General features: G+C 40.7%; 1 protein-coding gene across 1 annotated transcript; it reads right to left on the reverse strand.

Moving 5' to 3' along the window:
• Nucleotides 1-1897: 1897 nt before the first annotated feature.
• On the reverse strand, nucleotides 1898-2621 carry LOC125520326 (succinate dehydrogenase assembly factor). Its single transcript, XM_048685217.2, has one exon. The coding sequence runs from the start codon at nucleotides 2499-2501 to the stop codon at nucleotides 2142-2144; it is 360 nt and encodes a 119-aa protein (XP_048541174.2). The 5' UTR covers nucleotides 2502-2621; the 3' UTR covers nucleotides 1898-2141.
• Nucleotides 2622-15375: the final 12754 nt, after the last annotated feature.

Here is a 15375-nt window from a genome sequence, read left to right on the forward strand (position 1 = left end):
TAGATTTGGTCCTTTGGGGTTTTCTGCAAAGCTTTGGAGGAAGTTGAGATACAAAGGCTACAAGTGGAGACGACAACTTCAAGGGACTAAATATAATGTTTGTTTCTATCGATCATTCTTTTATAATAAATTGTATTGCTCTCAAAATCATCATGGTTTTTGCTAATAAAAAAATATAACTCACTAGGACTGTAGGGTGGCCTTCCTTAAAAGGGAGAACTACGGTGAGAAACAAGCCGATAAAATATTGAAATGCGTCCTTAGAAACCTGTACATTTGATATTATCTTACCCATAATTTAGAAACCAACACAAAACTTGAGCTAAACCAGACAAGCAAAACCAAGATGTAACCAAAATTTATTTAAAATGAATGTTAATCTAATTAACAAATTAATAGAAGAACTTTTGAACAGAGACGACGAATCGGTTAACTCGTTCCAAGATTTCATAGTATAATCTACTTAAATAAATGTGTCCTATCTGATCACACAGCAAAGCTCAGAGCAAACAGAAAGGGGGGAACCGGGAAATCATGATCATGTTATTTTCCTTAAGCCCTTGTAAGCAGGGCAGAATACTACACCCATGAACACCTACCGATCCCTATGTAACTTCAACACAATTCTACAAGAAATGTTCACTTTCATCAATTAGCGAGGTTGTTCTGACAAGAAAAGATGATTCGATGTTTTTCTGAAAATAGATGGCTGAAGGTTACTGTTGTTATCTGAAGTTCAACGTTACTGCCGTTTTTCATCATATTTAATCATCCAATATAGAAACTGTCCTGATGCTGAATAAAATGCATTTGAACCCATCATGTAATGCTCTCCTGCTCGGTACCAATCCCACTAGATGACTGATCTCAGTAGCAACATCAAATCACGAAAATATAATGCTCTCCTACTCGGTGTTCACTCTATAGTTGCCAATCCGTAATCGAAAGCATGACTAATTCAAGATACAACAGCTAGTCACCCCATCAAAGTTCCAACTTCCTCTCCTGCCTGACCAATTTCTCGAAGGCTAAAAAGTAAAAACAACTGAGAGCAACATAACCAGAAATGCTAGTCAGGGAGACACCAAGGTTTAGGAAGCAACCATGAGAAGCGTTCAGAAATTATCTTCTGAACTGAGACCATAAATCGTAAGTATTCAGAAATTTCATATACCCCACTTAAATAAATGTGTCCTATCTGATCATATGGCAAGCTCAAGGCAAACAGAGCAAAATATTTTACCCATGAAGGCTAGATATAAATTCAATACCGTTCTACTAGAGATATTTATTTTTATTTAAGACGGCCCAAGGTAGTTCTGAAAATAAGATGGCTCAAGGTTACTGCTGTTATCTGAAGTTTCAGGTTACTGCTGTTATCTGAAGTTTCAGGTTACTGTTGTTATCTGAAGTTTCAGGTTACTGTCGTTTCATATTAAATCATCCTATATAGAAAGTGTCATCATGATAAACAAAATGTATTTCACTGCAACCGGCAATCCCAGTAGATGCCTGGCTTCAATAGCAACATCAGATCACCAACGCTCTCCTACTTGGTGTTCACTCTGATTTCCACCCCAAAACTTGAAGCATGCCAAATTCCAGCAACAACCGCCCGTCACCCCAACCCAAGTTTCAACTTCCTGTCCAGCCTGATCAATTTCTCCAAGGCTAAAAAAAACTTGGGGACAACATAACCAGAAGCGCTAGCTAAGGAGACACCAAGTTTTAGGAAGGAAGCACAAGAAGCACGTAATACCGTATACACCTGCTACGGGTAACCTCGGTAGGTACCAAGGAATCACTCGCTCATGTGAAATTGCAAGGACTCGCGATGTGGCATTGCTGTGAATCAATCATACTAATTCAATTTCATCATGGAGCTTAAGGGGGAAAATCAAACTAAACAAACAATCAGTTACCACTCAACAGAATTCATACAGAGAACTTAGAAAGCTTAGATACATGCTAAGATGGTACAGTAATCTGAAACTTCAGAACCATGTTCAGTATAACAACAAGATTTATTCCCCCAACAGAGTAAAACAGAATCACCATGCCATGCCATGCCATATCCTTGTGATTACAACTTAGAACGAATCGGAGAGCAAGTTTTTACCCTCCCAGTTGGTAGCGGTTTCTCAGAAGTCGGAGCAGCGGCCGCCGCGCTCCCAGTCGCCGTAGCGGGTGGGCTCCGGCCCGTGCGGGCCGCCGATCTCGCCCGTGGCCTTGTTTATGTCCAGGCCGCCGTCATCCTCCTCCTCCTCCCCCGCCTTCCTCGCGCCAGCATCAGCGCCCTGCGCCCCGCCCGCCTCCTTCACGGCGCCCTGGGCCTCGCCCTTCTCGGCTGCAGCGGCCCCCGCCGCCGCCAGCTGATCCGCGGGGGAGGCGGAGCTGGAGAACGCGGGGCGGAGGAGCGGCGAAGCAGGGGGTTTGGAGAGGCGGGAGAGAGCGGGGGCGGACGCGGAGGCGAGGCGGCGGAGGTGGTGGTTGGCCGCCATGGTTTGGTCTCGTCTCGCTGCCTTGCTTGAGTCGAGATCGCAGCGTGTGCTCGCGGGATCAGAAGACGGCTCGTGCGCTCGGGGGCGGTGCGCCCGTGCGCGGTGCTCACGCTGACCACGTCGCGCACTGGTCGGTCTCGTGCATACACCAGTTAGGCCCAGCTAAAGATATGCTGGCCCAGGTATCGTCGCGGGAGGTAAGAATATCGCTTATTGCGAGACGTAACTTTGTCACTACTGGGCCGGCCCAGTATTTTATCTATCGCGCGAGTTTTTCTCTCTCTGGTTTTCTTATCAGGTTTTCACTATGTTACATAGGTTTTCATCTGTTTTCTCTGGTTTTTTTGGTTTCTTACTTTCTTCAGATTTCATAGGTTTCTTCGGTTTTTTTCTTATTTTTATTTTTCAGTACATATCTAGAATTTTATTACATAACAGAAACATTTTATTTATACATGTCTAACATTTTAAAATACATGATTAACATTTATTTCAAATATATATTTGGATGTCTATTTTTTCATACACATTGTACATTGTTGGTTTACATCTAAAACATTTTTTGTACAAGTTTAACATTTTCGAAATTCATGATTGATTTTTTTAAATATGTGTTAAACAATTTTCAAATACAGACTGAAACATTCTTTTTCTTAAGTGATACAAAGTAATTCTTCTTAAAACTATGTGAACATTTTTTATGTTGTATAGTTTTTTACATGTCACAAACATATTATAATAACTCATAAACATATTTCAAAAAATTTAATGTACATTTTCCTAAATGGTAGGAAACCTTTTTTTGAATTCCAAGACCATTGTTTTAAATTGTATAAATTTTTTTATGTCACATACATTTCTCAAAACAAGTGAAAATTTTATAAATCTCGCAAGCATATCATTTGAATGGTCTCAACTGTTTTATAATATTAAGCTAACGAAGTTTAAATACTGTGTTAACATTTTTCATACTAGCCGTATACATTTACAAATTTTTAAATACATTAACTAAATTAATATTTTTGTAATATATGTATTTAGAATCTCATAAAAAATTAAAAAAAATAAAAAGGAAAACAGATAATATATAAAAAGAAACAAAATGGTTGAACTAACTCTACTAGGGCGGCCCACATAGAGTGTCCCCTAAGGCTAAGGCAGGGCATACCTCGGGCTCGCTATTAGAGAAACGAAGACGTGCCCACACATGTTCATAGATAATTGTGTGCCGGCGGGCTTTCGCACTTGCGGCTGACCTATCTTTGGATCGCTTGGTAATTGCTAGTGACTGCAGAACAATTATGAATGACATCAGAAAAGGGGTAGGAGGCCCTCGTATCACAGTCGTCAAGAAGATAAATAATAGGAGAGCACTTTTTTGCTAGTTGTGATTTTACATTCGAAGATCGTGCTTCGATTCAGGAGGCTCATAATCTTGTAAAATTTTCTGCCTCGCTTGCACAGGTTGTCACTTGTGGCTTATTTCCCCTCTGACCCCCTTTGTATCCCTTTGATTATTTTTCCAAATTAATAAAGTATGGGATCCCTAAAAAAATGTTCACAGACAATTTTCAATGTGTACATTCCGTCCGGGGGTGATGCACCACAGCTCACGTCGAAGGAGACCCGGCGAAACCGCAGTACACAAGCAATCTGACGAGCGCTTTTATACACCCAAAACCCCACATATCTGGGTGGGACCCTGTCAGGGAGTGCGTCGGCTATGAGCTACTCTAGATCGATCGAACCGCCCCTATGCTGGCCAAGGTATCATCGCGGGAGATAAGTCTTGCTTATATTGTACTCCCTGTGTAAACTCATATAAGATAACTAATAAAAGATCTTATATTAGTTTACAGATAGAGTATAGTTATTTACATGTGACAAACATATTAATTGTTTTAACTTTTAATATATGTTAAAACTCAACATAAGTGTTTTTGGATGATATGAAACCTTTTTTTTTTGAACTATGCAAACTTTTTTTACATTGTAAATTTTCCAAAAATGTCACGTCCTTTTTTTCAAAACAGGTGACGTTTTATGAATCTCGCAAACATTTTTATTTGAATGCTCTCAACTATTGTTTTAATATTAGGCTAATAAGCTTTTAATAATGGGTTAATAGTTTTCATATTTTCAGTAATTGTTTTAAAATATTTTAAGTAAATTAAGTAAATTCTTTTCTGGGAATATGTGTTTTTAGATTCTCTAAAAATATAAAAATAAACGAAAAATGTGAAAAAGAACAATACATAAAAAAACAAACAAGACTGCTAGACTAACTCTATGGGGCCGGCCACTTAGATTGCTCCATAGGCGGGGGCGTACCTCCGCTATGGTGTTTTTTGACCTAAAAAAGTGGGTTGCATGGCAAATCCTACTTTTTTTTGAGTAAAAGCAAATCCTAGTTGACGCCTGCAAGCGTCAACTAGGCGAGGCCATGCTCGCAGCAGAGTGAGGTGAACTGGCCTTTGTTTGCGTGCGGTTGCTATTGCGGTTTTTTTTTTCTGCTTTTTATTTTATGGTCTTTTATGTTTCTCCTCCAGATTTGGTTTTTCTTAGATTTGTTTTTTATTTTTCAACATTTTCCCAATAAGCAACGAATACTTTTCAAATACACACTGGATTTTTTTTCAGTGTATGGATACATTTTTTGAAATACACACTGGATTTTTTTATGTATTGTCAATTTTTTCAATGTACGGTGAACATAATTTTCGAATACATACTGAACCTTTTAATATAAATTTATTTTAATATTTAGCGAACTTTTTTCTAGTAGACACTGATATTTTTTTGCAAAATACACACTTACTATTTTTTAAGTTACTTGTATTTTTATATAGTATTTTAATTGTGGATCGCTTAAAAAATATGACAAATGTCTTTTTCACAAAAAACCCGACGACAAAAACTGAAGAGGAAAAAGCAAAGCAAACACACATCAACTGAACACACCAGAGTAGCCTGACCATTAGTGACTAGGCTCAGGCGTCACATGGCCGCTTAAATGAAATTTCGTACAAGCGCACACCCACCGTGCCGCCCTTATAGGTTTAGTAGCGGGTCGACCAATATTCTTCCCGTCCGGTTTTTGTCTTTGTTTTTCACCTGGGTTTTTTATTTTCCTAATTTTTTACTTTTTATTATTTCTGTTTATTTTTTCTTTTTCTCTTTTTTTAGGTTTGTAAATTTTTTCAAAATAGACAAACCTTTATTAAATTTGTGAAATTGTTTTCAAAATAGGTTCAGTTTTGTAAAAAAGTTCATCAAATTCCCAAACATGTTATTAAATCAATGAATATTTGTGAAATTGTTTTCAAAATAGGTTCAGTCTTGATTTTATTTAAATTTGCAAACCTATTGGGAATTTTTCCCCTTTTTTTAAAGTAAAAAATTGACTGGTTAACCGAGATGAACCAGGTGCTGCCTGGATGAGAGAGATCGGTTGCATGCTTGGCGGGCCGGCCCATTTATGCTATGATGAGATAAACCAGGTTGCATGGGTGCTATCTGGGAGGTCCTAGTCAGCGCTTTAAGCGCCGCGAAGCGAAACTGGCGCTCACAGGAGAATCTACTGGGCCGGCCCATGAACACGTAACACACCGAAATACTGTAGCACAAACACATATCTGGGTGGGACCCTGTCAGGGAGTGCGTCGGCTATGAGCTACTCTAGATCGATCGAACCGCCCCTATGCTGGCCAAGGTATCATCGCGGGAGATAAGTCTTGCTTACTTCGATACGTAGCTTCGGATCTAATGGGCCGGCCCAATATTTTATCTATCACGCGAGATTTTCTCTCAATGACTTTCTTATTAGGTTTACACTGTGTTACATTGGTTTTCGTTTGTCTTTCTTTGGTTTTCTTTTTTCTTATTTTCTTTAGTTTTCATTGTTTCTTTACCAGTTTTTGTAGGTTTCTTCTGTTTCTTATTTTATTTCTCCTTTTTTCTATTTTTAGTACATGTATACATTTTTATACACATTCTACATTTTGCGCACATATCAGAAATATTTTATTTATACATGTTCAACTTCTTTTTTTTTCTAATATGATGTCATAAATTTTCCTATACATTATACATGTTTGGTATACATCTAATTTTTTTTATAGAATTTTAACGTTTTTCATATACATTGTTAACATTTGTTAACATGTGTTAAAATACTTCAGATACATTCTTTTCAGGAATGATATAAAACATTTTCTTAATCTATTTGAACATTTGTTTATATTGTACTCCCTGTGTAAACTCATATAAGATAATTAATAAAAGATCTTATATTAGTTTACAGATAGAGTATAGTTATTTACATGTGACAAACATATTAATTGTTTTAACTCTTAAATATATGTTAAAACTCAACATAAGTGTTTTTGAATGATATGAAACCTTTTATTTGAACTATGCAAACTTTTTTTACATTGTAAATTTTCCAAAAATGTCACGTCCTTTTTTCAAAACAGGTGACGTTTTATGAATCTCGCAAACATTTTTATTTGAATGCTCTCAACTATTGTTTTAATATTAGGCTAATAAGCTTTTAATAATGGGTTAACAGTTTTCATATTTTTAGTAATTGTCAATTTTTTCATTGTACGGTGAACATAATTTTCGAATACATACTGAACCTTTTAATATAAATTTATTTTAATATTTAGCGAACTTTTTTCTAGTAGACACTGATATTTTTTTTGCAAAATACACACTTACTATTTTTTAAGTTACTTGTATTTTTATATAGTATTTTAATTGTGGATCGCTTAAAAAAATATGACAAATGTCTTTTTCACAAAAAACCCGACGACAAAAACTGAAGAGGAAAAAACAAAGCAAACACACATCAACTGAACACACCAGAGTAGCCTGACCATTAGTGACTAGCCTCAGGCGTCACATGGCCGCTTAAATGAAATTTCGTACAAGCGCACACCCACCGCGCCGCCCTTATAGGTTTAGTAGCGGGTCGACCAATATTCTTCCCGTCCGGTTTTTTTATTTGTTTTTCACCTGGGTTTTTTATTTTCCTAATTTTTTACTTTTTTATTATTTCTGTTTATTTTTTCTTTTTCTCTTTTTTTAGGTTTGTAATTTTTTTCAAAATAGACAAACCTTTATTAAATTTGTGAAATTGTTTTCAAAATAGGTTCAGTTTTGTAAAAAAGTTCATCAAATTCCCAAACATGTTATTAAATCAATGAATATTTGTGAAATTGTTTTCAAAATAGGTTCAGTCTTGATTTTTTTTAAATTTGCAAACCTATTGGGAATTTTTCCCCTTTTTTAAAAGTAAAAAATTTACTGGTTAACCGAGATGAACCAGGTGCTGCCTGGATGAGAGAGATCGGTTGCATGCTTGGCGGGCCGGCCCATTTATGCTACGATGAGATAAACCAGGTTGCATGGGTGCTATCTGGGAGGTCCTAGTCAGCGCCTTAAGCGCCGCGAAGCGAAACTGGCGCTCACAGGAGAATCTACTGGGCCGGCCCATGAACACGTAACGTACCGAAATACTGTAGCGCAAAAACATACAGAAAAGGCAGGCGTCGCCAGGGATCGAACTCACGCCACGACAATACTAGCTACCACTGTATCACTCGGGTGCTAGTGATCAAAACATGCGCGCATTTCTCAAAAACTATGGCGCACAAGTTCACTAATTTGAGGAACAATGTTCTTTTTTTTTGCGGTGGAAAATGAATTATATATTAATCAAGCAGCAGGTACATCTGCCTTACAAATGTTCAGTACATCTCCAGGTCCAGATTTAAGCCAAACGGCAGTACGTCTTTCTCTCCTGCCAAAGTTAGCCATGTAGTGGCTTACATTATTTTGCTCACGTCTAATGTGCTTGATTAAGAACTCCCTTCCAGATTGAAGACTAGTCTTGATTTTTTCTATCAGCACAGCATTCGCTGATCTGTCTAAGCTCTTGTCTTGGACGAGCTGTGTAGCCTCCAGGCTGTCCATCTCTACTATAATTGGCAACGTTGTCCATTGGAGCGCAAGCTGGATCCCCTCCCTGCATGCTTCAAGTTTTGCTTCGAGCGGCGACGTACAGGACCGCAGCTCTCTGCAAGAAGAGAATATATATGATCGCTCCTGCAGCATCCCGTAAGACCATATCAGCACCTGCTGTCTCATCGTGCACGCAGAATGAGCCGTCAACGCTCAGTGCCATCCATCCCGCCGGCGGCAGCGCCCACCGGAGTCCTGGCTCTTTGGGCTGAACCACAGTTGATGACGAGCCTCTAGAATGCTCCCCACCAATCACCATTTTGCCTTTAACGTGATCAGCATGGGGGTGTAGCCGGACTGCTTCCAAGGAATTGACATAGCTCAGCAGAAAACGTCTCGAGGACTCTACTTCTGGCGGCCGTTTATCGTGAACAATCTGGTTTCTTACATGCCATACGCGCCACAGCGTCATGAGCAGTTGCAGCCTCCCCATCTCCGAGATTTCGCCGAGGATCTGTAGCAGCCATTCAGGCCTAGTTCGCACCATCTTGTTCACAGCCGGGAGGTTCGAGTGTGTCGCCATTGCTTGCCACAAGGACACAGCACGAGGACATCTGCAAAAAGTGTGGAACGTATCCTCCGGCTCGGAAGCACAGAGTGGGCATAAGTCAGTCGCCTCCAGATTTCGTCGTTTTTTATTCACCCACGTGGCAAGTGAATCGGTTATTAGGCGCCAGGCGAATACACGCATCTTATGAGGAGCAGGGCACCTCCATAATAAAGCCCAGACGGCTCGTCGCCTGTCCGGTGCCCTGCTCGCCGCGACTGAAGAAGGACGATGGCGTTCATCTAGCGCGAGTCAGTACGCACTCCGAATCGAGAAGACACCGCTTCGTTCCGGTGCCCAAGCTAGCACATCATCACCTGCTCTCCGCGATGTTTTGATCTTTAGAATCTCTTCAACATCAACATGGTGAAAATATTGCTGCAGTACGTCCACACGCCATTGTCCATGCTCATCCAGCAGGTCGGCCACCCGACGCAGCCTGCATCTACCTTGGGTGGTAATCGGCAGCCCAGCGCCACCCCGCATTATCCATTTGTCTCTCCAAATGCGGATGGCTTTACCATTGCCCACACGCCAAACAAGCCCTTTTTTAAGGAGCTCCAATCCATGCATAACAGCCTACCAAGTCGCCGAAGCACCACCTGAAAAAACTGTATCCTCCATATTTCCAGTTGGGAAGTATCGTGCTTTTAGAACTTGTGCACAGAGGCACTCAGGTTTTGTGAGAATGCGCCAAGCCTGCCTCGCGAGGAGTGCCTGGTTAAATAGGCGGAAATCTTTAAACCCGAGACCACCATGGGACTTTGGTTGGATCAATACATCCCAAGCTCGCCAGTGAGTCTTCCGTCTCCCCTTCTCCGCACCCCACCAATAGCTTCTGATCATGCGGGTGAGTTCATCACAAATGGAAGCGGGGAGTCTGAACACACTCATCAAGTAGGTTGGCAAGGCTTGTGCAACAGCCTTAATCAGTACTTCCCTTCCACTTTGAGCTAGCTGAGAGTCAGCCCAAAGCACCAAATGTTTGGTCAACCGCTCCAAAATGCTTTTAAACCGACCCTTGCTCATACGGCCGTGGGGCGTCGGGAGCCCTAAGTATTTTCTCCCCAAAGCTGATGTTTCTCACTTGCAGAGCCCGGACTACAAGCTCTTTATCTGTTTGCCTGCAACGTTCACCAAAGAGAATCGAGCATTTATCCGGGTTGATGAGTTGTCCTGTGGCATTAGCATAGGTGTCCAGCACTCCCTTAATTCGAGTAGCCTCCTCTTCTGTAGCCCGAAAGAAAAGTGTTGGGGAACGTAGCAGAAATTTAAAAAATTTCCTACGTGTCACCAAGATCTATCTATGGAGAGACTAGCAACAAGGGGAAGGAGAGTGCATCTACATACCCTTGTAGATCGCGAAGCGGAAGCGTTCAAGTGAACGGGGTTGATGGAGTCGTACTCGTCGTGATTCAAATCACCGATGACCAAGTGCCGAACGCACGGCACCTCCGCGTTCAACACACGTACAGCCCGGTGACGTCTCCCAAGCCTTGATCCAGCAAGGAGAGAGGGAGAGGTTGAGGAAGACTCCATCCAGCAGCAGCACAACGGCGTGGTGGTGATGGAGGAGCGTGGCAATCCTGCAGGGCTTCGCCAAGCACCACAGAAGAGGAGAGAGAGATGCAGGGCTGCACCAACGAGGGATCGAATCACGTGTGTTATGGGCAGCCCAATGCCTCAATATATATAGGGAAGGGGAGGGGCTGCGCCCCCTCTAGGGTTCCCACCCCTAGGGGGGGCGGCAGCCCTAGATGGGGAGGCAAGGGGCGGCCAAGAGGGGATGGGAGAGGGAGGCGCACCAATATGGGCCCTAAGGCCCATATCCCATTAGGGTTTGCCCCCCCTCTCTCTCTTAGGCGCATGGGCCTTAGTGGGGCTGGTGCCCTTGGCCCATGTAGGCCAAGGAACACTCCCTACAGCCCATGTGGCCCCCCCGGGGCTGGTGGCCCCACTTGGTGGACCCTCGGGACCCTCCCGGTGGTCCCGGTACGTTACCGATAAACCCCGAAACTCTTCCGGTGACCAAAACAGGACTTCCCATATATAAATCTTTACCTCCGGACCATTCCATAACTCCTCGTGACGTCCTGGATCTCATCCGGGACTCCGAACAACATTCGGTAACCACATACAAACTTCCTTTATAACCCTAGCGTCATCGAACCTTAAGTGTGTAGACCCTACGGGTTCGGGAGACATGCAGACATGACCGAGACGTTCTCCGGTCAATAACCAACAGCGGGATCTGGATACCCATGTTGGCTCCCACACGTTCCACGATGATCTCATCGGATGAACCACGATGTCAAGGACTTAATCAATCCCGTATACAATTCCCTTTGTCTATCGGTACGATACTTGCCCGAAATTCGATCGTCGGTATCCCGATACCTTGTTCAATCTCGTTACCGGCAAGTCTCTTTACTCGTTCCGTAACACATCATCCCGTGATCAACTCCTTGATCACATTGTGCACATTATGATGATGTCCTACTGAGTGGGCCCAGAGATACCTCTCCGTTTACACGGAGTGACAAATCCCAGTCTCGATTCGTGCCAACCCAACAGACACTTTCGGAGATACCCGTAGTGTACCTTTATAGCCACCCAGTTACGTTGTGACGTTTGGCACACCCAAAGCACTCCTACGGTATCCGGGAGTTGCACAATCTCATGGTCTAAGGAAATGATACTTGACATTAGAAAAGCTTTAGCATACGAACTACATGATCTTGTGCTAGGCTTAGGATTGGGTCTTGTCCATCACATCATTCTCCTAATGATGTGATCCCGTTATCAATGACATCCTATGTCCATGGTCAGGAAATCGTAACCATCTATTGATCAACGAGCTAGTCAACTAGAGGCTCACTAGGGACATGGTGTTGTCTATGTATCCACACATGTATCTGAGTTTCCTATCAATACAATTATAGCATGGATAATAAACGATTATCATGAATAAGGAAATATAATAATAACTAATTTATTATTGCCTCTAGGGCATATTTCCAACAAAAAGGAGTGTGTCATCTGCAAAGAGTAAGTGAGATATGCCCAGAGCTCTCGCACACACCTTGAGTGGGGTGATGCTCCCCTGCTCAGCTCCCTGCTTCAACAATGCAGCCAATCCATCAGCAATAAATAAGAATAAGAACGGTGAGAGAGGATCACCCTGCCGTAGCCCTCGTGACGGTGCAAATGAATCTGAGCAGGCTCCATTAACATTGACAGTATATCTCACCGAGGTGACACACGACATAATCCATCGCACCCACCGGTGAGCAAAGCCCAGCTATTGCATCACTTGCTCCAGGAAAGTCCAATCAACACGATCATATGCTTTAGATAGATCCACCTTATATGCACAGAAACTTTTGTTCGGGTCCTCTTGCCTGATGTAGTGTGTGCACTCGAACGCAATCAAGGCATTATCTGTTATAAGTCTGCCTGGGACAAAGGCACTTTGTTCTGGGCATATAATATCTCCAAGAATCTGCCGCAACCTATTCACCAAGCATTTTGCAATCACCTTATATATCACATTACAAAGGCTAATGGGCCAGAATTCCGTAAGTTTGGTCGGCGCGTCAACCTTGGGAATTAGCACAATGGTTGTCATGTTTACACCTTCTGGCATATGTCCTGTCTCAAAAAACAGTCTAACAGCAGCCACAATACCGTCCTTCAAAACTGCCCAATGTCTCTGAAAAAACCGCGTCGGAAATCCGTCCGGCCCCGGCGCCTTCCATGGCCCAATCTGAAACATAGCGTCCCCAATTTCCTTATCAGAGAAGGGCTCACACAATTTGTCGTTCATCTCGTTCGTAATCACACGCTCAAACAGGGAGACCACAGCTGCAGCATTCAAGCCCGGATCAGCTTCAAACAGAACTTTAAAATAGTCTACAGCCATACCTTGCATTGTTTCCTGATCTGTATGAAGGACACCCATGTCGTCAACAAGCCCCTTAATTTTATTTCTCCTAGCACGCCAAACAGCTTTCTGGTGGAAGAACTGAGTGTTCCGGTCACCCTCTTTGAGCCAATCAACTCTTGATCTTTGGCGTCATAACATCTCCTCCTTGTACAGAAGCTCATCCAAGTGTTCCATCTCTCTCTGAATCTCCTTGCGATCTGCGTTCACCAATTGAACGGTGTGACTAGTTGACCGTTGACTGTTCAAAAGATAGGTGTATGCTTTTTTGAAAAATCAGGAATTAAAAAAATCATTCACAACAAAAATTTCACAGGTTAAAAAAAGGTTGACGAATTTGAATGAATTTTTTTAAAAAAATTCAACGAATTTGAAAAAAGTTCATCATTTTGGAAAAAGTTCATCAATATTTTTAAAAAGTTCATTGTTTTGGGAAAAAAATCATAGATTTTGGGAAAAAGTTCATCGTTTTGGAAAAAAGTTCATCAAATTTGAAAAAAGGTTCATTGATTTCGAAAATAGTTCACCGAATCTGAAAAAAGTTCATTGGATTTGAAAAAAAGTTCATCAGATGTCAAAAAAAAGTTCATCGAAATTGAAAAGGAATTCATTGATTTTGAAAAAAGTTCACAGAATTTGAAAAAGGATGAGGAAAAAAGAAAAAATAAAAAGGAAAAACTAAACTGACGTGGATAATAAATAAGTGGACTGAAATATATATTAACAGAAGTTGTCATGGCAGGGTGGCTAGAGCGAAGAGCTCGCGGCGTTGAGGTTCTGGTTCGATCCCTCGTTCATGCACTTTTCTCGTTTTTTTCTCGAAAAACAGAAGAAGAAGAAAAAAAAAGAAAAATGGGCCAAGCCCAGCTAACTCGGCTGCAGGCGCCCGTTTGCAAATTGCACTCTAACGGGCTCTAGGCGCCAAATAGGAAATGCCCCACTAACCGGTGTACAAGGCAAGCCGGATCCCCGGTTAGGAGGACACACCAACATGTATCCAATCGGAGGACTCGAGTTACGCATAGATAGAGCGAGCTGGATATAGCACTCTCCTACATCGGTTATTTATAATCCACCGCCCAAAAAACAATTTTTGGGGTTTTGTTAGATGAACCAATTATTAGTCATACGCGCCCTCTTTGTGCGTGCTAACCGACCGCCCAAAAAGTATTTCGCTTTTGCTTTTTTATTTTCTATTAGTTTTTCTTTTATCCCTTTTCTGTTTTGTTATTCACTTTATTTTCCTTATATTTTTGTTTCTTTTTTATTTTGTCATTCCCCTGTTCTTTTTATTTTCTTCTTGTTTTCATCATGTATAACAAGAATAATCATAGTATTTTTAGAAATTATTCATTGTGTATTAAAAAAAGACTCATGTCATATTCTAAAAAACATTCGTAGCATACTAAAAATATGTTTACTGTTGTATTAAAAAAATGTTGATCATGTACTTTCTAAAAGTTCATGTATGGTAACATGTTTTAATACACGTACGAATGTATCTTAAATATAGAAGGAACATCTTCTTGATACTTGATGAACACTTTTTTCAATCATTAAACATTTTTTAGATACGTGATCAATCTTGTTAACATACCTTTTTTGAGTTACTAGCAATGTGCCTGTGCATTGCACGGATCCAAAGTAGAATAATACTTTTTTCACAAGCTTGAAAGAAAACACTCTAGTTTTGATATACATATATCATTAAAAATATATTATGTTTTAATCAAAATATATTAATCAAGCTGTTTTGATGAGGTGAGGGAGGGGTGTGGTTGGTTTGAAGATAATAAGGGGTTTTGTACCAATTGGAGTAGAGAAGAGGACTATTATTGTGAAAAGACCACAACTTATCTCGCAGTCGTTAGATGCAGATCTAATGATTAGAAACGACAGACGGCAGACACACCATCATCACCAACTGAGTTTTTTTTTATAGGAGTAGAGACACAATGACCATTTCTTAATATTCACTATAGAAATTGTTTTATCCCTTTCCCATCAATGTTCATCATGTATAGAAATTGTTCAATGTGTATTTAGAAATTGTTCATCACTTTTGGAAAATGTTCGTCTGTGTAATGAAAACTTCATTGTGAATATTATGTCATTTTCAAAAACTGGAAGAAAAATTTCATGCACACGCGAATGTTTCTGAATAAATTTGAAAATACCTGATGAATTTTTTAATACATGATAACCATTTTTAAATACACGTTGAACATTTTCTTGAATTCAATAAACACTTTAAAAATGTGAATATTTTTTAGGTATGAGATGAATTTCTTTAAAATACAAGTTGATTTTTTTTCGAAATTCACAATCAACATTTTGTAATAGGCGAAGTAAATTTT

Source organism: Triticum urartu, chromosome 7A (assembly GCF_056163025.1).
Source record: "Triticum urartu cultivar PI428250 chromosome 7A, HENAU_Tu73, whole genome shotgun sequence".
Lineage (NCBI taxonomy): Eukaryota > Viridiplantae > Streptophyta > Magnoliopsida > Poales > Poaceae > Triticum > Triticum urartu.